The 23845-nt window shown below is 56.4% G+C and overlaps 1 protein-coding gene across 3 annotated transcripts; it reads right to left on the bottom strand.

Moving 5' to 3' along the window:
• Positions 1-2450: 2450 nt before the first annotated feature.
• MMP15 (matrix metallopeptidase 15) lies at positions 2451-21530 on the bottom strand. 3 transcript variants are annotated; one of them, XM_053602768.1, is made up of 11 exons: positions 18949-20322; positions 16448-16614; positions 10903-11051; positions 10165-10290; positions 8288-8595; positions 7673-7834; positions 6566-6819; positions 6103-6241; positions 5277-5427; positions 5050-5165; positions 2451-4791 (listed from the first exon to the last, which is right to left on the bottom strand). In XM_053602768.1, exons 3-11 carry the CDS (start codon positions 11004-11006, stop codon positions 4334-4336), a joined length of 1818 nt encoding a protein of 605 aa, XP_053458743.1. In that variant the 5' UTR covers positions 11007-11051; positions 16448-16614; positions 18949-20322; the 3' UTR covers positions 2451-4333. The 3 variants fall into 3 exon arrangements, with proteins under 3 accessions (XP_053458743.1, XP_053458733.1, XP_053458751.1); XM_053602758.1 differs by lacking the exons at positions 16448-16614; positions 18949-20322 and adding an exon at positions 20455-21530; XM_053602776.1 differs by lacking the exon at positions 16448-16614.
• Between the last annotated feature and the right edge of the window lie 2315 nt (positions 21531-23845).

The raw sequence follows: 23845 nt of genomic DNA, 5'->3' as shown, positions 1-23845 counted from the left end.
AGCCAGCAGTTTGATCAAGCCTCATGACCACGTGGAACAGGCATGGCTATTGGCCCATTCTATAGATAGGGGGGCCTGGACTCAGGGGGATAGGCTGACATGCCCAAGGAGACACTGACAGCCCATGGATGACAGAGCAATGGTCAGTGTCTGGATGCCTGTAACAATGGGCAGGCCTGGTTCAGAGCCGAGACATAGTCCTGGGTGAGCCAGGGGAGGAAGGAAACAACTACCCTGAGGAGGGGGCAGGAATCTGGAAACTGCCAGCCATAAATTGGCTTGAAAGACTGCTGCCCTTTGGACAGGATGAGATGCGCAGAGAAGGGTTTTCTAAGGGGAGGGAACAGCATCAGCAAAGGCCTGGAGGCAAGAAAGTGCAGAGGACATCTGAGGCAGGGCAAGCTGTCTGGCAGGGGCCTCTGCCCATACTTTGTGGATCAAGAGGCCACTTGAGCAGTGGACTGAGGGTGGAACCTCTGTGCCCTTGGGGTGCCTTGAGATCCAGGATCCCCAGCATTTTCTGAGATAGCCAAGAGGTGGCTGTCCCCTCCCCGCTTGTGTGGTTTATAGAATTGTTTTGGGTGGGGGTGGGACAAAATCTGGCAGCCTAAGGCCCCAAAAGCAGGACTGGAGGACGCAGAGGGGATCTTCTTCTGGGACCTTATGGAGGAGCCCATCGTGGCCTGGGCAGCTGTGGATGAACAGGAAGCTAGCCATTCCTTCCTATGAGCTGGAGAATGGGCTCTGTGTGAGCTACAACAAAAAGGCTTTTCTGCCAAGTTGGAGGGGGAGGAAGCAGCAAGCTTGGGCCACCCCCCTTGGCCTGAAAGAAGGCTCTGTTGGTGGCCCTGGGGTCTTCAATGTGTAGAATGTGTGGAGAGGGAAGGCTGGTGAGCAGGGATTCCCTTGTCCCTATCCTGATGCTGTTGTAGCACCAGGCTGGGGTGGGGCTGAGCTGCTGTACAAGTCAGTCTACCTGGGCCCTAATCCTGGCATGGCCATTTCCTAACTGTGTGACCTTGGCTAAGTCACCACTTTTCTGAGCCTTTCCTTCTGAGTAAAACATAAATGACACATTTTGCATATGCCCTGTTGCCAATACCTGACAGCCACCCATCATCCCCGTTCACTTCCAACAGCCAGGGAGAGGGTGGTGTCTCTCTGGTACTGAGGCTTAAGTGACACAGTGTCAGTGTTCAGGCCTGGGCTGTTTAGACTCTAACACTCCAACTTGTGCAAATGCAAAGAAAAAAGACTGGAAAGAAATATGCTGACCTGTCAACACTGGCTATATACATAGTGACTGTTATTTTTTCTCCTTTTGTTTATCTTTAATGTCTTGATTTCCTTAGGAAGATATAAAGGAAAAAAAGAGATGCTGAGGGAATGCAGGCCCTGAGTTTAGGTTACAGTCATATTAAAAAACAGAAACAGGCCAGGCACAGTGGCTCACACAAGGCTGTGATCCCAGCCTCTTAGAGGCTGGGGCAGGTGTATCGCTTGAGCTCGAGACCAGCCTGAGCCAGAGTGAGACCCCACTTCTAAAAATAGCTGGGTGTTGTGACAGGTGCCTGTAGTCCCAGCTACTTGGGAGGCTGAGGCAAGAGAATCACTTGAGCCCAAGAGTTAGAGGTTGCTGTGAGCTATGATGCCACGGCAGTCTACCCAGGGCGACAAAGACTGTCTCAAAAAAAAAAAAAAAAAAAAGGTGCGACTCTGTCTCAAACAAATGAACCGCCCTCCCCACCCCCAAACCCTTTATTTAAAGATGCAGGCTCCTGTTTGCTCCTGGGAGGAGGGGTGAGGACCCAGACAGGCCTAGGCTTGGGTGGGGCTGGGAGGCAGGGCCCTGCTGCTCCTTACAACCCAAATGGATCTCCACAGGAACCCCACAGCCCCCAGTGAGGATAAACTGTGCCTTCAGCCACTGGTTTCAGAGATTTTAGCAGAGTCTGGGGGTGAATGGCTCCTCAGTTTCCTGAGATGATGAGGCTTCTGCCAAGTCTCTCCTTTGGCCTTGGCTCTGAGGAAGAGCTTGATGAGAGCCCTTTCCTCCTCCCCTCTCTTATCCCAGGGCCCTCACACTGCCTGGTGACCTTTTGGGCTTCTGGGTGACCCTAAGGCCTCAGGCAGGGGCAGTGCTGAGTTGGGATCTGCAGCTTTCTCTGCAGGGAAGCTGACAAGATGGTGTCTGCCCTAGACCCACTTGCTGCCCGCCAAGACTTCTGTGGTGGGGGGAGCTCACGGGCTGGTTCCTAGATGACCCTGAGAGGCCTTCGGGGCTTCCGAGGGTCAGTACTTCCTACTCTCCTCAGCCAGTTTCAACACAAAGAGAGGAAGGGGTGGGATCAAGCCTGGAGGGACCCTGCCTGTGGACTTGCAGAGGCCTGGCCTGCTCCATGGTGGGGCTGGGATGCCTGCTCCATGGTGGGGCTGGGATGCCTGCTCCAGTGGATCATTGCATTCCTGGGGGCCCAGGCTAGTACCAAATAGGCGTGGCTGACAGCAAGGACTTGTGGGCTAAGCTATACCTCCCACCTCATTAGCCACACCCAGACCCAAGGGACAGCCACTGCCTCAGTCCCTGTTCTTCTGGGGTCTCATCTGCACCCTGCACAGGCCTGGCAGTCTTCTCAGGGAGGGAGGGCGGGTCTTGGGTATCCCCTCCCTCTCTGAGCAGTATGCGGTGAGGGGAACTTTTGGAACCAAAGTGGCACTGTTTTCCATCTCTTTGTGCCCAGCTCTGGGCACCTGTCCAGGGTGGGTTTTCAGGCTGCCCAGGACCCAGCCTGAGTCAGTGGGAGGGTTGGCGGGCCTGGCCTGGTTCTTTCTGCCCTCCTCGAAGTAGAGGGTGTGTGGGAAGCTGGGTTGTCCTTTCTCAGCACAAATGGATGGCAAACAAATTCCACACGCCTTCCCTGCCCCACCCCGGCAGGGTGAGCCCAGGTCTCCTGCCTCCCCCTCCTCTGGCCTATTGGGAGCAGCTCAGCCCCTTCTGGGGCCTTGTTTCCAAAGGCCATTGGAAAGGACCTCCCACAGTACTGGGAACCAAAGGTCTCCCTGGCGTTAAGGGCAAGTCCCCAATCCTGTGTGCACCCCTGCCACCTGCAGGCCCTTCCAACTGTAAGCTCCAGCCCAAGGCCTCTTACAAATGAGGCCACACTCGCTGCCTGTACACTTTAATCAGTGCAAATTATTTACAGAAAAAAATGTATGTGGGTGGACACTGAACCCCACCCCCACCCTGCGGCTGGCTCTCTGGTCCTACAGAGATGGGGGAGAGATGCTGGACCCAACTTGGTGCCAGCCCACAAGAAGCCACCACTTGAAGAGAGGCCGGCAGAATCCCCTGTCCTCTCAGGCACCCCACTTGCTCAGGGTTGTGGAAGAGCAGGGGAGACAGAGCCGGCTGTACAGTACCATTTCCCACAGCAGCCTCAGCTTCCTGCTTGTTTGGGGAAGGAAAATGAGGAAGGAAGCATCCCCGCCCTCAGGGCTGAGCCCAGCAGGAGGAGAGCCTCCTTGGCCACAATGGGCTCCTTGGGGGGTGAACAGTCTGCATGAGGGGCTGAGGGGAGCTGCTGGCCCGGCCCCACCAGTGTCTCTGCTCCCAGTCCCCTGGGGGACAGGGAGCAGGAGGGAAGACTCCACTCTTGGTTTCTGCTAGGGCAAGGCCAGTGCTACCCTTGGGGGAAGGGCATTGGCAGACTCCCTTTGGTCCTTGGTAAGGCAGACCCAGGGCCCCTTCTCCAGAGAGCTAAAGGGGGCCCAAACGGCATGTGGGAACTGGAGGCTGCCACAGGCCAGGATGGGTGGGCTTCTCAGGGTTGCTGGAGCTATCAAGGTGGGCTGGGAAGGAACCAAGCCTCAACTCAAGGCAGAGGCCAGTAGCCCACCTCCCTCTACTCTCTCCTCTGGCCTGGGGTTGCCCCTGGGTGAAAAGCTCTTCCTAAGGCCAGACGCAGGACGGTGGGGACCCAGCTGGGCTGGCCAGTCTGTGACTGGGCAAACAGGGTCATGGTTATGATCCTAGGGCTCAGGCTGAGGAGAAGCCAGCCCATGCTCCAAGGTAGGTCTCTACCCCTGTGCTCCTGTGGCTGTGGTGGGTGGATGGGGGACCTTATTCCTTATCCAGAGCAGAACTGCATTTAGAAAACTCTAAACACCCTGCCCTGGTTAGGAAAGCAAAACAAATGCTCACGTAAGGTGTTAAAAAAAACATAAATAAGGAGGACAGGACTGCTGGGATGTTTGAGGGCTGGAAGGAGCCCCTGGAGCCACCACAGAACCATAGACCCCCGAGCACCGTGAGGACAGGAGGGCGGGGTGGGCGTCAGACCCACTCCTGCAGGGAGCGCTTGCAGTAGAGCAGCACGCGGGGCGCGCCCTTGCGCTGCATGTGCACCAGTGCATAGGTGAGGCCCAGGACGCAGAGCAGCAGCAGCAGCGGCACCAGAACCATCACCACGTTCACTGTCCGCACCACCTCCTCCATCTGCACCACTACGCGGCTGCCCCCATCCCTGTCCCTGTTTCCATCTGCCCCCACCCCAAAGTCCCCTTCGCCGCCTTCCGCATCACCATTGGCGCCATCACTGTCCACCCCGGGCTCTGCACCCCCATCGGGGTTGAAGGGTGGACGGGCCACGTCAGGCCATCGGTGGCCTGGTTCCACGTGCTCCTGGCAGCCCATGAAGTCCCGCAGGATAGACTTGGGGTAGCCGGGCTCCATCCGCAGACGCTCGTTGTCAAATTTCCAGTATTTGGTGCCCTTGTAGAAGTAGGTGTAGGCTGAGGGGGCAAGCAGACCAGAGAGGCTTCAAGTCGGGCTCTTGGCTGGCAGAAGCCCCCAAAGGAGAACATTATGTGCTGAGAGGGCTTAAAATGTCCCCTTCTTGCTTCCTGACCATTTTCAAATCTTCCCCTTCCCAGCTGAGCGAGATTGAGGCCAAAGCGATGCCAGGTGACCGCAGGCAAGCCCTGTCTCCCTGTGTGTGCAGCAGTGGGTATGGTAAGTGCTGGGCAAACAGGGAGGGAGTAGCCTGGTACCTGCATCATTGCTCAGGAAAGCCCCTTTGGGGGAGGCAGGGACTCCCTGCCAGACACTGATGGGCTTGGGGTAGCCGGGGTCTCCGCGCTGCGTCTCCTCATTGAAGCGCCAGTACCTGTAATCAAAAGCACCAGGAGACCCTCCGGGGTCTCTTTCTGGGTAGGCCTGAAGGTGAGGGGGTCTGGATGGGGCCTTGTCTCTGTAGGGGAGGGTGTGTACTGCTCACCTGTCCTCTTGGAAGAAAAAGGTATGACCCGTGGGCTCCCACCAGATGGCCGTGTCGATGCGGTCGTATGGGATGCCCAGGCCGTAGCTGGTCAGCGGCTGGGGGTAGCCAGGCTCCAGGTTCGCTTCTCGGAACAGCCAGTAGTGGTCACCTGCAGGAGGGGTGGGAGGCTGTGTGAGGATGGGCCTGGAGCAGAGTGCGTGTGCAGGAAGGGGATACAGCATGCTATTCTGGGTCCACAAATCTGTTTGTATCTACTACCTCCCCTAAGTACACAAAATCACACTCACACCCTGTGCACATGGCAGGCATTGATATCTGCCCACTCCCAATAACACACAATGCAATTCAGCTGCATATTACACGCTCAGCTCCCAAGACATGCTTGTTCCCACGAGCACAAGTCACCTCCTCACACCTGTACATATCCCACACACCATGCATGGGGGGCCTGCCTGGCCTCTGGGTCTGGGGGCTATGAACCTGCAGTCTCCCAGCAGCCCTCACAACACATGGCCCAGGCTTCCTGCTTCTAGTGTGGGCCCAGACCTGTCCTGGCTCAGTCCAGTGGGAGACATAGCCAATCCATTGCAGAGTGGGGGGTGCCCTTGAGGCCTTTGTCTTTGTAGGCTGACCAGATATTCTGCCCCAGAGTGTGCTGGGGGACTTGCTCTTATGAGATGAGGACAGATGGAGACAAGGCTGAACCTCTGTGCTACAGAGGGTGAGCTGGTATCACCCCACTCGGGGCAGCTTCTGGCCTCCAGGGCTACAGGACTGCCCCAGCTCCGTCTTCCTCCCTCCACCCACTCTTTGCCCAGCTCACCTTTGAAAAAGACAAAACGGCCATCCTGGCGCTCATAGGCAGCACTGATGTCCCCAGGCAGACCACGCCAGAAGTGCCCAATGGGCATGGGATAGTTGTCCAGGACGCGGTTGTGCCGGACACGCCAGAACCAGCGGCCCTGGGGAGGGTGTGGGCATGAGTGGGCAGTGTCTGCTCACTGCCTTGGTCGCGAGAGGCCCTTTCCTCAATCCACCCCTTCCCAGGTCCAGGAGCGTCCACAGGGAGATCACTGACATACTGGGTGGGGGGAGTGAGTTGGAAAGCCAGGGCCACCCCTGGGAGGGAGCCCTGGGCTGGGGAGCCGGCACTGAGCTTGCTGGGCCTGGTTTCTTCCTGGTCTGGGGTCTGATGGCTCCCCAGGGCCTGCTCAGTGAGGATGGGCGGGGGGGGCGTAAGCAGCCAGACAGGCAAGGCTCTGGGGGAGGCCATTCCTGTGCCAGACCTTGAACACGAACATCTCCCCGCGAAGCATGGCCACTGTGTCAAAGTTCCCATCGCAGATATTGGGGCCATACTGGTCAGGCCGTTCTGTGGCTCGGGGCTGGGCTGGGGGACCCGGCTTTGGGGGCCGTTCTGGCTTCCCGCCTGGGGGTGGTGGCTGGGGTGGCCGGGGGGGCCGGTGGTCTGGCCGGCCTGGTCGCCGGGGTGTCACAGTGGGGAGAGGCCGGGTGGGCTGCGGTTGACCATCTGGGGAGCCTGCAGAGAGAGGTGAGGAGCAAGAAGTAAGGGGGCATCCCTGATGCCAACCAGGATGCCAGGTTCTTCTCAGAACCCTACGCCTCCTGGTCCCCCAGCCTAGAGAGGCCTGGGCCCCAGTGCATGTCCACCCCAGTGAAAGGTCCTGTCTGTCCAAGGCAGACCCTGCCCCAAAACCTGCCATCATCCTCAGGGGGCCTGGATCCTCTCTACACTGGGGCTTGGGGGACTCCAGGTGGTCAGGGCTTGTCCTCTGTGCCCACACCAAGTTGCTGGGGAAGCAATGAGGGACATCTGTCAGGCGCCCAGCAAGGCAGGTGCTGCCAGCCCTAAGGAAGGTCTCCATGTGGGCAGACCATAGGCTCTGACCCACTGAACAGGTCCCAGGAGTCCTTATCACTAGAGGCTTTCTCAGTTGGGGCCCGAATGGGAATGGCAGCTGCTCAAACCACTTGGAAATGACAAACCAGCAATGTTTAGGGGAGAGACATGACAGGCTCAGTCTAGGCATGATGGTGGGAGGGAATGGTTTCTAGGGTCCCCAGGCACTCCTGGTCTGGGCAGAACAGTGCGGAGGCCAAGGGGAAAAGGAGTTGTGATGAGCCCTGGAGCCACGTGTCCCCTCAAAGGTTCCAGCCTGGAGTCCCAGTAAGAGCTGGGCCCTGGAGCCCGTCAGCCCTGGATTTGATTTCCAATTCCACTATTTACTCACCAGGTGATATGGGCAAGTCACTAATCCTCACTGGGGGACAGTTTCCTTATCAACAAAATGGGGATAATAGTAAAACCTATGCCTCGCTGGCCTGGGGCCTAAAAGCAGCCACGCAGAGCCCACTGGCTGCAGCCCACTCACCATAAAGCTGCTGGATGCCCCGGAGGTCGTCCTCAGGAAGCTGGAAGTTGTCAGTGTCCATCCACTGGTAGAATGGTGCCATGATGGCACTGGGGTTGCTGGAGTGCTCCAGCCCCAGTGCATGGCCCAGTTCATGCACTGCCACCAGGAAGAGGCTATTCCCTTGGGGATAGGCAACACAGTTAGTTCTCGCCTATCTCAGCTCCAGCCATCCTAGACCCTCCAAGCTAAGGCTGCCAGAGAGACTGCCTTTGCTTCACTCCTGGAAGAGGCTGAGCTGCTCAGACTTCCCACCTCCAACTTCCCCATCTGAGAAATGGGTACAATAGTCCCTTCCCACCTCCCTTGGAGATGGTTAGACAACACACTGACACCTGGAAGAGGCTGAGCTGCTCAGACTTCCAACCTCCAACTTCCCCATCTGAGAAATGGGTACAATAGTCCCTTCCCACCTCCCTTGGAGATGGTGAGACAACACACTGACATCAAGTGATTTGTTGAACTACACAGGGGAACTCACCCCTCCCAAACCAATAGCTGCAGAACCCTCTGAGAAGGACCTGTGCCCAGCTCCACTTTGCCTGCCCCGCCCCCACCGGGGCCACCTGTCCTCACCATGCAGGTCGGTGCTGGAGAAGGTCCAGGGCTCATCTGCGTCAAAATGGGTGTCTCCGCCCAAGCCAGGGCCAGGGAAATAAGCGTGAGCCAAAAAGCCTCCCGTGCCGTCAAACGGCGAGCTGTCCCCGTGGAAGCCAGAGGCAAAGAGTACCATGATGTCGGCTTCCTTCTGCCGCCGCAGCCGGATGTCCTCATAGGGCACCTCCTGGAAGACCAGGGGCGTGGCCTGCTCCCACACGCGGAAGGCCCTGCGCACCGCCTCCATCGAGTGGTACCAGCCCAGCTTCTCTGTGTAGTTCTGAATGCTGCGGGCAGGCGGGGACACGGTGAGTGGACGCAGGACCAGGTGGCTGCTGTTCACTGCCAGCACGTTCCCAAGGAGCACGTGACACGGACATCCCCACCCATGTCAACTAGCAGTTTACTTTGACGTGAATTAATAATCTGAATTTGTCAAATCTAAGCGTTTATTAAGATATCACTGAATAGGGCGGCGCCTGTGGCTCAGTCGGTAAGGCGCCGGCCCCATATACCGAGGGTGGCGGGTTCAAACCCTGCCCCGGCCAAACTGCAACCAAAAAATAGCCGGGCGTTGTGGCGGGCGCCTGTAATCCCAGCTACTCGGGAGGCTGAGGCAAGAGAATCGCTTAAGCCCAGGAGTTGGAGGTTGCTGTGAGCTGTGAGGCCACGGCACTCTACTGAGCGCCATAAAGTGAGACTCTGTCTCTACAAAAAAAAAAAAAAAAGATATCACTGAATAAAGCTACATTGTAGCAAATAAACTCATTATAAGTAAGAAACAAATTAAATAGGTTGGGCGTGGTGGCTCATGTCTGTATTCCCAGCAGTTTATGGGCTGAGGTGGGAGAATCACTTGAGCCCTGGAGTTGGGGGCTATAGTGAGCTATGAATCTCATCAGCGCACTCCAGTTTGGGCAACAGAACAAGATCCTGCCTCTAACAACAACAGATGACAAAAGAAAAACATTAAGTAAATAAAAGTACAGGTGCCATGTGGCTCGGGGAAAGACCTAGTGAATGGGATATAAATGGTTAAGGTTCGGGAAACACAGGCCATGCAATTCTGAATGTTAAACTCTAGAGTCAGGCAGACCTGAGTTCAAGGCCTAAGCTCTGATGTCATCTATGTGATTTTGGGCAAGTGACTTTGTCTCTCTGATTTTCAGTTTCTTCATACTTTAAATTAAAAATGGGGAGAATAATTCCCTCACAGGTTTCCAGTGAGCATTAAATAACTCATGAAGAACCCAGAATAAAGGCTACGCATGAGAGTGTCATGAGCCTGCTGTTATCCACATGCACGGATGAAGCTCTGTGTGCTGGACGGATTTCCATTCAGTGCGAAGGGAGAATATTGGCTGGCTGGACCATGAGGTATAAGGAACCCTGAGGGCTGCTCTTCCTTGGGAGCTGGAGTTCCAGGTAGGGCCATTGCTGGATTGGAACAGGAAGGGGAGCCCTAGAGGACCACCATATGGCTTAAGGCACACTTGGTTCAGGGGTTTCCCTGTTCAAGGACTTGGTAGAAAGGATGAGGGCCTCTGAATCAGGGTTTTTGCAGGCGACTTGCTGCTTGCTTGCATGATGAATTCTGTGCCCCCCTCCCCTGCATTTGTACTGGTTCAGGGACCCACTAGGCTTTGTGAGGCCAGTCCTAGACTGCTGGTGTGTGGGAGCTGGGGAAGAACAGAACGGAAGTGGTTCAAGGGTCCTGACCTTCTCTGGGTGGAGAGTGTGGGGCTCATCTCATCAGCATGGGAGCATGACGCACTGTCTAGGCCGGGCACTCTGGGGTGGGCTGCTGGGAAAGGAAGCCTGAGGCCCCCTACCTTCCTGGGCAGCTGGGCCCCTACCTGAAGGTCAGATGGTGGTTGCTCCACTTCCTCCCAGTGAGGGCGTAACGCTTCCGGCGCCGCAGATTGGCTTTCACGCGTACCCCGAACTGGTCTGGCACCCCACAGCGGGGCCGTTTCATCCACCTGGAACACAGGGTAAGAGGTGAGTGTAGAGCCTCCTCCAAGATGCCTGCCTGCTTTGGCTCTGCCTCTTCCAGGCCTCTCCAGCCTCCAGCCTCCCAGCTGCCCCTTCTGGTAAAACAGGCAAAATGATCCTGCACCAGAAGCCTGAGTGCCCAGCAGTGGCTCAATAAAGGTGAGCCCCTTCTTACCAGTGCTACCCAAGACTAGGAGAGTTGCTCTTGAGGCCTCCCATCCTTGCTATGTTACGCTCTGTGCATCCTCCTGAAGGACACGGATTTAGGTTATGTTACCCTGATTAAACTCAGGAGCAAGGCGTAGGTAGGGTGTCCCTTCCAGGGCCTCTGTACTTTACCTCTCATTCCCATGCCTATGGCAGACATCGCTAATCAATCACTACGCTCCCTGCTGCTGAGCCCAGATCTGCCTCAGGAACTTTCTCTATAGAGGGCTTTAGGCAGCCACTCTAATCAATCAGAATTGGCACAGATGACCAAACCTCTTGCCAGCTCTTATCTGGGCCACTCTTTTCTGGAAACTCTACATGTCAAGCCCGAGAACAGGCCAGAAGGAGGGCAGGTGCCTACAGGGTCTGGGAAGGGCTGGTGCACTCACGCCTTGGTCTCTTCATCAAGCACACCAGTGACAGGGATCCCGTAGAAGCGCTGCATCTCTGCGAGGGCCGAGGCCAGGATCTGGGCAGAGCGCATGGTGGACATGTGGCGGCTGGGCTGGGGCAGGTAGCCATAGAGCCGCAGCCAGTTCTGCAAAGAAGCCACAACCTGTCAGCAGGTGCTGGCACTGCTACCTACAAATGAGCACAGCCTATACCATCCACCTCTGCCACCATCACCCCGTCTCAGCTGTCATCACCTCCTGCCAAGGTAAGCGTGTGAGCCTTGGAACCCACCTCCCTGCTTCTCCACTCTCTTACACAAGAGCCGGAACAAAAGCCCAAGTCAGGACTGCTCAATTCTCTGCTTAAAACCCTCTCAAAGATGTCCCACTGCACCAAGAAAATTCATTTGTACAGGAGCTGCAAGGCCTTCACTACCTGACCCCACCTTAGCTCTCTGACCTCACTCCTACTCCACCCCTACCAACACACTCCTGCCTCGGGGCCTTTGCACTCGCTCTTCCTGCTGGCTGGAGTGTTCCCTAGCTAGATGGTGGCATGGCTTACCATCTCTGCTTCAAAATTACCTTATTTGTGATGTTCCCCGATGTAATGTAAGAAAGGCCCCACTAGCTAAACCCTGCAACCCCTCCCTGCATTTATCACCCTCTGACACACTATATATTTCACTCGGATGTTTGTTTGTCTTCCCCTAGTAGAAGAGAAGCAGTGTCCACAGGGACATTCCACAGGAACTGTCCTGATTATTGCACTGGCCCCTCCAGGGTGGGCCCCTCTACTCCAAGTGGACTGCCAGTGACCCTAAAGGGTTCAAAACCTCCTGAGGCCTCACCAAGTCGGAAAACCATTCCATTGGCACTGCTCCCCTCCAACCCCAAACCTTCTGGAAAGAGAGCAGACAGATTCACTTGGCCAACCCAGGCCCAAAAGGGTAGGATAGAGGCCTGAATCCCTGTCCCTGCTCTGCTGCAAATGCTCTGTACTCTCTGGGCTCCAGTTTCCTTATCTGCAAGACGGGAAGGTGAAGTTTGAGGGCAAAGCATCTTGTATACAGTGGGTATGCCCAGCCCTGTCTGGAGCTCACTTAGCATGTCTTATCCATCCATCTGCTCACACACCCATACAAATGTCCCTGAGCACCCTCTCTGTGCCAGCTGGGGGCCGGAGGAACTAGGGTGAGGTATTCTGATCTCCAGGCGCTTGCAATCTCCCTGAGAGACCCATTATACCCAGACAGCAAGAAATTCACACCTCCAAAGTCACAGTCCAAGCCAGACGGCAGAGCCAAACTGAATTTTGGTAAGAAAGGGGGCTCCATTTGCCCACCTCATGCCCTCAAGGCCTGAGAGCATGTGATCACCAAAGAAAGCACAGGCAGGGGCTGCTCGGGGCCTTGGTTACATGCAAGCATCCTTGCTCATCCTGGGTTGCTGCACACCAAGGGCCCATGAGGCAGAACAGCAGCTGGAAAAAGTGGCTGCTGTAGCCCCATGTTGGCTGGCTGGGGCCACACCCGTGTATCTGCCTGCCTCCCCCGTCACACCCAACTCCACAGGCACTAGCTCCCTCAGTGCCATCACCAACCCAGGGCTCCTTCCCTCAGCTTCACCAGATACTGGTGATGTTGTGGGCACCCTGCCTACTCTTCCCAAGTGCAGGAAGCCTTCCCTGAGGCTCCTGTGCTGGGTAGCAGCAGACCTACCACTCTTAACAGACACAGTTTTCATGGAGATGCTTGGAGAGATCCAGAGGCGAGGCCATGAACCTCAGCTGGCTCTAACAGCAAAAGGAATTGCTGGAGGTAAGGGGAGTGGTGAGGGCTGGCTGCTGACAGATGAGGGCACCTCTACCTCACCTATTTGCATAAGGTAAAAATATCTCGGGAAGCGCAATCACAGGCCACCGAGGGGCTGATTAGCAGTATCTGCAGAGTGACAGGAGGGGAGGGCAGGAGAGGCTCAGTCTGGGGCCCTGGGGAGGAAAGGGAGGGAGGTGGCCTATCTGCAGAGAAGAGCAGAGCTCCAGAGACTGCAGGGGAACAGGGCAGAAGGCCCCTTCCACTCCGGGTCAGCTCAGGGGCTGTGGGACAGTCCCACAGGCTCTATGGACCCTCCTGCACACAAACACCCTTTGAGTCCCAGAGAAGCAAAGAGCTTCCATCTCACTATCAGTCAAGCCTCAAACCCTCAGCCTCCTGGTGACAAGTGCCTCATAGCCACTGCCAGGGTAGAGAGTGAAGCTGAGGACATGGCACCCCTTGGGCAGCAGGTAGGGTCAAGTAAACAGAAAGACGGCCTTGTCACAGACCAGCCAAGCCTCTAAATGACAAGGAGAAGCGACTGGGCCTCCTGACTCAGGAAAACACATGCTCAGGGTGGCTGAACGCCAAGTGCCAATAAATCTGTCTGGGTAGAAGCAACACTACTGGCTGTGGACTCTTTCCCTTCCCCAGCATCCAAAAGGAGGTTTCCTGCCATCCTATTGCTGTGGTAAGTGGGATGAACTCAAGAGGTGAGGACATGTTGGGGGCAAAACAGCACAGGATGAGGGGCAGGGTACACGTGCTGCCTCCAGGTACAGAGGAACAGCTCGCTGGGGTGCTGTGCTGCCACAGGGCAAAAGTGGGGAATGATTCCCAAGGTCACAATTTCCCAGTCCCAGAGCAGGGGGAGGGGCTGTGTTCAAGCCCCTGCTGCATCTACTGGTGACTATAAACTGTCCCTTAAGGTACTTCTCCTTGTCACCTAGAGTCTCACAGATGGGGTGAGCCAAGCGGGCAAAGCTTCCCTAAGGCTCAGGGAAATCAGTTAAGTGGCAGAAGAGGGGCAGGATTGAAAACAAGGCCTGGGTTTCCTCTTCCATGAAGGCCAGTGTCCAAGGAGGGAGAAAGAGGGCTCTGGGGCCATGAAGACCCTTCTATCTGCAGCCCAGTGTGGGGGGGGCTGCTGCAGAAGACCCCAGCCACTGTGGCTTTTAGCCATCTCTTTCTTGAGCTGCAGACCCCATAAACCCAGCACCCGAGAATGTGGCATGGGCCAGGCCATCTATTCACACCATTCCATTTCATGCTCACAACCACTCCTGAAAGGAAAATACAGGCCCATTCCCATTATACAGACAGCAAGGTGCAGAGTGGGTAAGTGGCTCACACAGGGCCACACAGCTGCTCTGGACCAGAGCTAGGGCCTGTAAACAGTGCTAATAGACCAGGCTGTTTCTGAAGAATCATGACTTCTCTTGGCCTGAGGCTGGAGACACTGGGCTCTACAGCCCTTCTCAGGAGCAGTGCCAGCACAGCACTGGGGGAGGGCACCTAATATTCCCCACACCCAACGTCTCTGGCAGGGTCTGGGCACTGGGCCATAGAAGCCCTCCCCAGGGACTTGCGAGGGGGTTAAATCTGAGGAGTCACTGGATCAATACTGTGCAGTGAGCAGCCGTAGGGGAGGGGGAAGGGTGAACGCCTGATGCTGCCACCACAACCACAGCCCCTCCCAGGCTCAGATCTCTGGAGTCCACCAGCAGCCCCCTCTCACTGGGTCCTTATCAGACCCTGGGTGATAAGGACAATTTCTCTGGGGCTCTGCTTTGCCTCTGTCACCCAGGTTGTCTCTGAGCAGACCTGTGCAGGGTTGCCCAGCCAGGCACAAAAGGAATCTTGTCAGGGCTACCCATGATGGCTCTGGCCCCCAGACCTTTCCTGGTCTTGTGAGGTCCTCACTGTGCCTGTCTCCCCTACCCGACAGTCCCAGTACTGAGGGCTTTTGGAAGCAGGCCAAGGCTTTGTCTGGCTATGCGCACCCAGCTATGTCAGGTACAGAGCTGGTGCTGAGTGGGATGAACTGGGGAGCCTTCCAAGAGGCAGGGCGTGAACTCCTGGCCACAGGCCCAGCCTGTCCAGGGGATCTGAGCGAGAGCCCACTCACCATCTGGAAGACCCCAATGCCATCAAGCCCAGCTACCTCCCTAAAGCCTCTGAAGACTAGAGCTGGGCCAGGAGTCATCCAGCCTGCATCCCTGCAAAGATGGGGTGTCCATGGCCACCCAAGGTAGCCATCCCGTTTCAGGGTAGCAGTGACTATAAGAAAACTTTTCCTCAGGCTAAGTGCAAATCAGCGTCACAGGGGCATCTTTGCCTCTTGTCCTGACTATCTGTCCATATAACAGGCCTCTGAGGAACTGAAGATGGCTAAGACAACTTTTCTGAGCCTCAGTTTCCTTCTCCTGCAAAACATAGCTAAGATTATCACCCCCTACCTGCTGCACAGGGTTGAGAATAAATAGCATGACGGCCCCATGGCCAGTAAAGAAAAGGGAGACTAAGCCAGGTCATCCAGTCCTTGACAGGCTGCTCACTACCTGTAGAGGCAGTATGGTCCATATTGTTGCTTGCTTTTGAGGGGCTTAAGTCTGGTTCCTACGTACGGGTCTTAAAGACAGTTATAAGTTGGGGCCTGGACTCTGGGTGGTGAGGGAAGTCCAGCCAGAAAACCAGGAAGGAGGCAGACATCCTGAGGTCAGGCCACTTCTTTACCCGGCAGCCTCCAAACCTGCCCCCACACTCCTTAACCTTGAGGAAAAAACAAAGGAGTCCTTTGGCCAGTGGGCGGGCCAAAAGAGGCCTCTATCAGCCAGGAGTTTGGGGCTTGGCTGGGGGCCAGTCTTGGGGCCTCACCTGGACAATCCCCTGCAGGAGCAGAGCCCAGATGGTTGGATGGGTGGGGGAAAAGCTGGGTGGGCCTGGGAGGGCTCTCGGCCCACAGCTCAGGGCAGTTCTGGCCCCACCTCTGAAACCTTCCTCCCACTTGGCTTAGGCCCACAGGTTCCTGCCTGGCAGAATTTCTATTAGATGGCACCCTGGGCTCTGGCCTTCAGCTTTTAAATCCAGTGTGGGGTCGGGAACTTGCGGTCCAAGCCAGAATGATCTAGGTTCAAATCCCAGCTTTGCCACTCCCTGGCTGTGGCATGTGGGGTAAATTCTCTCAATTCACAGTCTTACTGTCCTCTTCTGTACAATGGGGTAACAACACCTATACTTAAGAGTTAATAAGAGCAGTTAAGTGTGAAAATGCTTACAAAATACTGCTAGTAGGTAGTAGGTCCTGGGCTTTTGGAAAAAGTCTTCTTTGTATTTGGATGGAACCAGATACATTGATGGTGCTCAAAACTAACACCTGAGCCTCTAGGCCCCACGTGCTGGACACTGTGCAGTGTTCAGGGTTTTGCACATGAATGTGGTGAAATCTCCCCAGTAATTCCATCAAGTGGATACTACTATTCCCATTTTATAGGGATACTGTGGCTCCTACAGGTTCAATGGCTTGCCTAATAGCAAATGCCCTTTGTTTTTTCCTGTCATTGTGTTTTGCCACTATTTTGCAAGCATGTCCTATGTACCAGATGCCATGCTTATAAATGTTGGACAAGGAGCTGGGCCCTCATCCCTATAGGGTGGTAGTCACTCCTGGTGGAAGGACAAGGCAGTGTCAGGGCTAAGAGGCAGCCCCACCCCAGAGCGCTGACCTAGATTCTGGCCTCCATGATCTACCCTCCGATGGTAGTAGGATGTGGGGCATCTCTGAGAGCTGGGTCATGGCTGGTACCCAGGTTTTCATCCATCCATCCTGCTATTGGAGGCTGAGTCGGGTCTTCCCAGGCAATTCCTTCCATTCCCACGAGGGCAACAGGATCTGGGAAGAGGCATCCCTCTTTGTCTGTCTGATCCAAGCTAGTTCACACGTCTCTGCTGTTCTTGCCTGAGTCTACAAAGTCTAAACCTCCTCCAGAGGGCCCAGCTCCATGGCCACTGGTCTCCAGGCAGCTCTAGAAACAAGGTCCTTCTGGAAAGCAGCCCCTCTGAAACAGGAATCCTATTCAGGGGTGCATGTCCGGCCTGAGGGAGTGTTCAGCCACCTTCAGGGTCCCAGGCCCTCATATTCATCTGTGAGGTTCTCCCAGGACCCTCTTTGTAATGGAGAAGGATTCAGAGTCCCCAACCCCTCTCTACTTTTGTTGACTCAGAGAACACATCTCCGTACCCAAAGCGGAGCTGGCCAGGGGGTTCTGCTCCTACCTGAGTGTCCAACTGTGGGAGTCACATAAGTCTTGGGATAATACGAGGATGCCAACTTTGATCTGACCTGGGGAACAGTGTTGCCTACAATGACCATTACAGCTGCCCTCAGGTATAAGTCAAACTCCCAGCTGGGCAGAGGTGATGATGGCAGGGAACATTTGGATCAAGCAGAAAAGGAGCACAGAAGGGCAGTCAGAAGGCAGTGCTCGGCAGGGAGGGGCTTTTCCATGCCTGCAGTGTTGCCATTCTGAGCTGGCATCAGAGACATGGGTAGTAGGTCCTGGGCTTTTGGAAAAAGTCTTCCTTGGGGGTGATGGGGGAGGGGAAGTAAAGATGTTTTTCCATGTTGTTCGTTTCTTCTCCATGTTCAGGAATGTCTTTTACAAGTCTCCACCCTCCTCCAGGTGGGGCAAAGGAGGTATTTGTGTCCAGGGTTCACAATGGGCCAATATACTGCTCAGATAAGGAGCACACAGTGGGCTCTTCCCTGCAAGGAGGTGGCAGACTGGGTCCCCAGGGCTGCCCAGATGGATATAGACACATAGCAAACGGCTGGCTAAGAAGGGCAGAGCCCAATTGAATCCTGGGTTCCTGGCTGTGCCAATCAGACCAATTCTCTCTAGGTCTTGAAACAGTATGGAGAGAAGTGGTTTGTTAGTAGCAAGAGAATAGAGTAAAAAGCAGAGAAGGAAAGGCAGAGGAGAGCAGATTCAGCTTCTCTAGGATACCAGGGACATTAACCCTTTTTCCTGGAGGGTGGGCACAGAGGGCCTCTGCTGTTTTTGCTCTATATTCAAGAAAGGGTATTAATAAGAGGGGAGCAGTGGGGGCCCCAGGGGCCAGCACAAAAGTACTGAAAGAGACTGAAGCACAGGAAGCCTAGAATTGTGGCTTACCAGTCTGACCTAAAGGTCAAAAGAAGGATTTGAGCTGACCCCTTCCTGCCTTGGCTCTTCCTGCTCAGTCACCAGGTGGGGTAAAGGAAGATACTCCCGGGTCTACTTAGGGAAAGTGGCGTGTCGGTGGCACCATCCATACCTGTGAACTCTGGCAGCCTGAGTCACAACCACAGGCTGGGTGGAGGGCCTGAATTGTCCCTAGGGAGGATCTACAGGCCAGGTCCATAAAGATAAGAGCTTCTATGATGAAACTAGAGACATAGAGTTTTGCCAAGTGCTGTGGCCAGAAAGACCAGGCCAGAGACCTGAAGGTGGGCCTGGACACTCGGCCCTGTAGGCTGGGAGCTACCAGAGCAGCACAGAGAGAAGAGGGACAGGGCAGGATTAGCTCAGTAGTGGCTTCTCCAAGGCTGTGGCCTGACAGGTTGCAGGTATCGGCTGGCCCTAGCACATGCCAGGCTCCCTGATTCCTCAGCCTGGTGAAACTCCTATGATTTTCACCCCGGAAGGAGAACAGAGGGGAGAGGGGCTATTCTTGGCTTAGCTGCCAAGCTGCTCAGAGAGCTCAGCCATGACCTGACCAGAGGTTTGGTCTGGGGCAAGGATGAGAGCCCGTCTCCAAGGAAGGCAGGTTCTGGATACAGGGTACAGGCCAAGTCCAACAGTCCCTGGCTGATGGGACTCCAGGAGCAGCCTATATCCCAAAACCAACTCTAGGAGATGGGTCAGTCCACCTATCTCTAGCCTTCTATCCACCACAGCTTCCAACATTCGTGGCTCCCTAAACCCAGAGTCTCTTCCAGACACAGTCTAGGCTCAACCCAAGTTTTCCCCCCAGGAGTGGGGCTACAGGCCAGTCACAGAATCCCTAGCCAATGCCCCACAGCCTTAGGGTCATGCTCTGTGGCTGGAGGCACTAAGCTATGGGTGCTCCCTCAGTGGGTGGTGGGGGCTGGTAGAACTTCAGAAGTAAAGGAAAGAGTGAGTGAAACCCCTAAAACCACAGTTTTCAGCATCTTGGCACCTGGCCATCTAGGATACCAACTCACAATGCACGGCCACCAAATCCCAGCTTGGTCCAGAATTGCTCCCGTGTGGCAATGCCATTCCTAAGTAGATTGCAACTCCTCAAGGGTGGGTCCATGACTTGAAATTCTTTGGTACTGTACTCCAGGTTGGCAGGTAAGCCCTAATAGTACTTTCTTCTCAGTACCTGGGTCAAAAGCTAAGGGAGGGGCAATCCCCACCAGCAGAAGCCCCCAACAGCCCCTGTCGGTTGCATGAATGGGGGGAGGGGGCAGCCAGACCGAGGTGGGCTGGGCTCCCATCTGGCCTCCTGCTAGGCCAGGCTAGGGAAAGAAGGCACAGCAAGTGTAACTTGAGCCTGAGAGGAATTCCCTGCCCTTCCTCCAAGCTTTTATTAAAGTAGGGCGCGGAAGGGCAGGCTTCCATCGGAAAAATCTCCCAGGCAGCCGCGGGAGGTGAGAAAGTCGCGACGGCCTGGGAGGGAGCACCGGCTGCTGCAAATAGAAACGGCGCTCAGGCCTGCAGTCCGGGGCGGCCCAAGGGCACCAAGGTACTAGCCCGCTCGACTCGGCCCCGCGCAGAGGTGGCTCCAAGGTGGTTCTCTCTCCCCACTCCCTGCCCAATCTTCTCCTCTCCTATCTGGGGCAGGGAGCAGGGTCTTAGAAGTGGAGAAAGAACAGATCCCACTTTGCCCTGAACCTGGCACCTTCACTGTCCTCCCGCGGGAGGACGATGCTAAGCAACCCTAAAGAGGTGGACTCCGCTCAGCGGCAGGAGGCCGCTCCTGGTCAGCAGCGGGACCAATTCAGAGAGGGACCCTAGAAGGGATGTCAGACGGGCTCTCAGCGAAACCTATCAGAGTCCACCCTTCTCCGACTCCGGGCTCCGTGTAAGGACACTGGTGGGAGAAAGCCTGGGGATGACAGGGTCTCTCCCTTGGGCCCCACCAGGGTGTGGCGAGGCATCCACTTAAGAGCGCAAGAAAGTCGCCAAAGAGCCCCCGCAACCCTCGTCCGCTGCCTCAGCGGTTCGCACCCCTCCCCCCATCTCGGCCCGCGTGAGCGGTTCCGTGTCATCAGGACCAGGGGCTATAGCTAGCTGGGACCGCCGCCCCGCTCCTGCTTCGCCCGAGGTCGCCCCCAGAGCAACCCCCTCCTCACTCGCAAAGAGCGCCACGGCGCGCCAGCCGGGCTCTCGAGGAATAAACTGCCGGAAGGGAAGAAAGGAGGGGAGGCAAAGCTGGAAGCGGCGATAGTGGCTCCGAGGACACAGGCTGAGGCGGGTCAGTGCCCAGGGCAGGGCTGTAGGCGTAGAGAACGGGTCCGAGCCCTGGGCCCTCCAGGATTTGGAAAGAGGTGCGCTGCAGAGCTGGAAGGAGCAGCCTGCTAGGTCGCCCTCTTCCCCCCACCCCCCACCCGCACAGGGGCCGCATCTCGGTTTCCTCCAGCTCCACACCCCAGGCTGCGGGAGTGGCTCCCCTTCCCCCAACCCACCATCCCGCAGCAAGGGGACAGGGCGGGGGTCCTTACCTCGGCGTGGACTTCTGCATCTTCGGCCGCGACGCCCCAGCCCAAACAGCCCAGAAGCACCAGCAGAAGCGGCAGCAGTCGCTGCTGCGCTGCCGCCTCCCGGCCGCCAAGGAGTCTACCCGCCCAGCCCGGCCGTCCGGGCGCGCTCAGGTCGCTGCCCATGCTCTCCACCACAGCCCGGCTGGAAGCGCTGCACGCCGGGCTCGCTCGCTCGCTCGCGGGCGCGGGGTTCTCGCACGCGCCTCGGAAACTTGCGACGCTCCCTGGCTCCTGGCCCGGCAGGCGCGCGGCGGACCTCTGGCTCCGAGTCCCCGCCGGAGCGGCTTAGATTCCCCTCGGCAAATTCCCAAGCCAGAGGTGAAGCGAGCAGGGGAGGTCCAGGAGCGCGGGTCCCGCCGGCGGGAGAGGGGACCAGCTGGAACTGTCCGCCGCGGGGTCCAGTAGTCTCTTCGCCCTGCGCTCGGGGCCCGGCCCCCGAGAGCAAGAGCAACTCCTGAGCCTTTGTCTGGCTCAGCGCTCCGGCCGCCCGGTCCCGCGGCGCCCCCTGCGCGCCCAGCTCCCTCTGTCCATGCCCAGGGCCGGGCGCCGCCCGGAGCGCGCGCCTCCTGCCCGGGGACTGGGCTCGCCGCCGCGCCCAGCCGGGCCCGGGGCCCCACGCAGCCCCGGGGGAGGCGCAGGGAGCCGGCCGGAGCGAGCGAGGGAGCGAGCCAGGGAGCAGGCGCCCGACGTCCCCGGCGAGTTCGGCTCGGCTCCGGGCGCTCCCAGCACTCCTCCCCGCGCGCCGCGGCCGCCGCCGCTCTTAAAGGGCCAGTGCGCTCCCCGTGCGCGGACCCAGGCGGGGCCCGGGGGTTGTACCCCAGCCTGGGGCTTCTTAGGAGCAGGTGCTAGCTGAGGAGCCCTGGCAGGTGGGTGGCTCTTTCACTCTTACCAGACAGCAGGAAACCTGTCCAGCCTGCCCCCTGTCACCCGCAACCCTGCTTCTGGGGGCGGGGGTGACCTCCAACGCGACTCCCCGCGGAGGGAGAACGCAAGGAAGGCGTGGTCTCGGGGGGGTGGAGGAAAGGAGACTCCTCCTTCTCCTACCTGGTGGGTGGGTGCGGGGATACTGAGGCAGGGGTGGAAGGGAAAGAGGTTTTAGGGGAGGGACTTAAGCATCCCGTTTTAGGCTAAAATCTGGAAATCTGTCCGCCCAGGCCTCTTCCAAACCTCTGGGTGTCTTTGGTCCTTCAGAAACTTTGCTCAGTCGCAAAGTGAGTGGTTGGGAGTCTCCAGCGTGCTGTGGGGCGGTCAGAGCTCAGTTTTAGTTCAGGTCCACATCCGCCCCTTAGCTGTGGCTTAGACATGGGCGAATTACTTAGTCTTTCTGAGCCTCCATATCCTTATCTTAAACATGGGGCTAAGAGTTGGGGTAAGGGTTAGGTAAGGCTTCCGGTTCCTGGCCTGGCACACGCTAGGTGTCCAAGCACTTTGGCCGCCGTTGGTGCGCGTGAAAATGTGACAATGCGGCTCCACCAGCTGCGAATTTAACTTGCTGGATTTCATTCTGTTATGGAAGCGGCTTGAGATAGGGTCGGTGTAGATGCTGGAGACCAGCGCTGGGAGGTTTGGGTTGAAGGTCCGCCTGGGCCAAGGGCAGCTCTGGCGCAGCGCACTGGCCGGCGGGGTCAGGAGGTGCGGGCGGCGGGGCTGGACTCCGAAGGGCGGAGACTTTCTCTCTGCAGCCCCGGAAATGGGACACTTTCATACCTGAGGGCGGTTTCCTCCAGAGTTAGGCCCTCAGGTTGCCCCAGCCGTTCTCACCTTCCCGAAATCGAATACCAGACCTTAGAAATGGCTTGTGTGCACCTACCTGCCAGGTGAAGACAAAGAGCGCCGCCGGGGACATTCCCTGGTGCCGGGCAGAGCTTCCTGGGGGAAAATAAGTCGGAGTTTGGAGAAAAGGTCGGGGCAATTTCATGCATTTCCACGGACTAACTTATCGGTGGAGATCGTTCATCTGGGAAATGGGTTTCTAAATGCTTTTCTTTGAAATTTACTTTTGGGTAATGTGCAGTGCTCTTGAGAAATGGACAACAGGATTGTCCCTGCTTAATAACCACATTGCTTTCTTTCACAATATCTATTCCTGATCAGCTGATTTTTTTTTAAAAGTTTGTGTTTATGGGGATACCTAGTAAAGACAGGACAGCGGGAACCCGGGAGCAGCTGTCTTAAGAGGCCTGTGGCGGAGACCGTCTGGTGATTGTTTTTTCTATGGAAATTCCTCTCTTGGGTCAATCTGTCTGTAGGAAAATGACATCCCCTGTGACCAAATCTTGAAGCTGTCAATCAATGGTTTTGGCTGCTACAGGTACTTTGGGGCTTCAAGGTGGGTTTATACATCCATCTGTCACAAGACACCTGGGTTTCTACCCAGGCTAGGCAGGATCTGAGGTTCAAGTTAATTCCAGCCCTCCCCCCCCCCCCCCATCAACTAGCTTTTAACATTACCCACATTTTGCCGATATTGTCTCATCTATAACTTGACCCCTCTCCCCCACTCAGCTTTTTTCTTGGAGTCTTTTGAAATAAGCCCAGATAAGGCATTTCAGGGCATTTTTATTTTGAGATGCACATGTAGTGTAAGGGGCTGTACAAAAAGTTTTATATTAGAAGCCATGTTACTGGGTTTCTGCCCTAATTATTTATTTACTGGGTGACTCCAAGCAAGTTATTGCCACTTTGGGTTTGTTTCCTGATTTGCACAAGAAGCATTTCTGATTCAGGTAGTAGCTGAGGGCCCTTGTTCAGCAAGGAAAGTTTCTATGGGCTGGAGCTAGGCCCAGGGCACCCCCTCCCTAGCTGCCCCCAAGGCGGTGCACCAGGCACACCATCAAAGGTGAGGCAGGCCTTGGAACTCTTGGTGCCAAGACAAGGAAAGAATAAGCAAACAAGCCAAGGTAATTTCCCTCTCCTTTAGAAACAAAGCTGGGGTGGTCTGGAGAGGGGTGGGAGAGTGCCAGGTGGAAATCAGCCAATTTGGCGGTGAGATGAGCCTTTCCCTGCTCTGCGGGGAACATCTGAGGACACTGAGGCCAGATGTGTTGATTTTGTACTCTCCCTAGTGTGATAAAATCCTCATCAAGAGCATTTCTTTGTGCGCCAGCCTGCCTGGGGGGGCGCTCGCCTGCTTCAGTCTTTCCTCTGTCTCTGGAGTTGTCTCCAGGTTTCTCAGAGCACATCTCCTCTTATGGAAGAGCCCCAGCTGCTTCTGCACTGTCAGCGGGAGTGCTGGCGGCACTGCTCTGCTCCAGAGGCACACTCAATGTCTGGGTACCAGCCAAGCCGCCGCCAGCTTCCTTGGGCCCAGCCTGCTGACCCCTCCCCTCCAGTGAATCTCCTACTTACTTCC

The sequence above is a fragment of the Nycticebus coucang genome, chromosome 2 (genome assembly GCF_027406575.1).
Source record: "Nycticebus coucang isolate mNycCou1 chromosome 2, mNycCou1.pri, whole genome shotgun sequence".
In the NCBI taxonomy this organism is placed as follows: domain Eukaryota; kingdom Metazoa; phylum Chordata; class Mammalia; order Primates; family Lorisidae; genus Nycticebus; species Nycticebus coucang.
The sequence above is the reverse complement of the archived record's forward strand: the minus strand, read 5'-3'. Positions and strand labels throughout refer to the sequence as shown.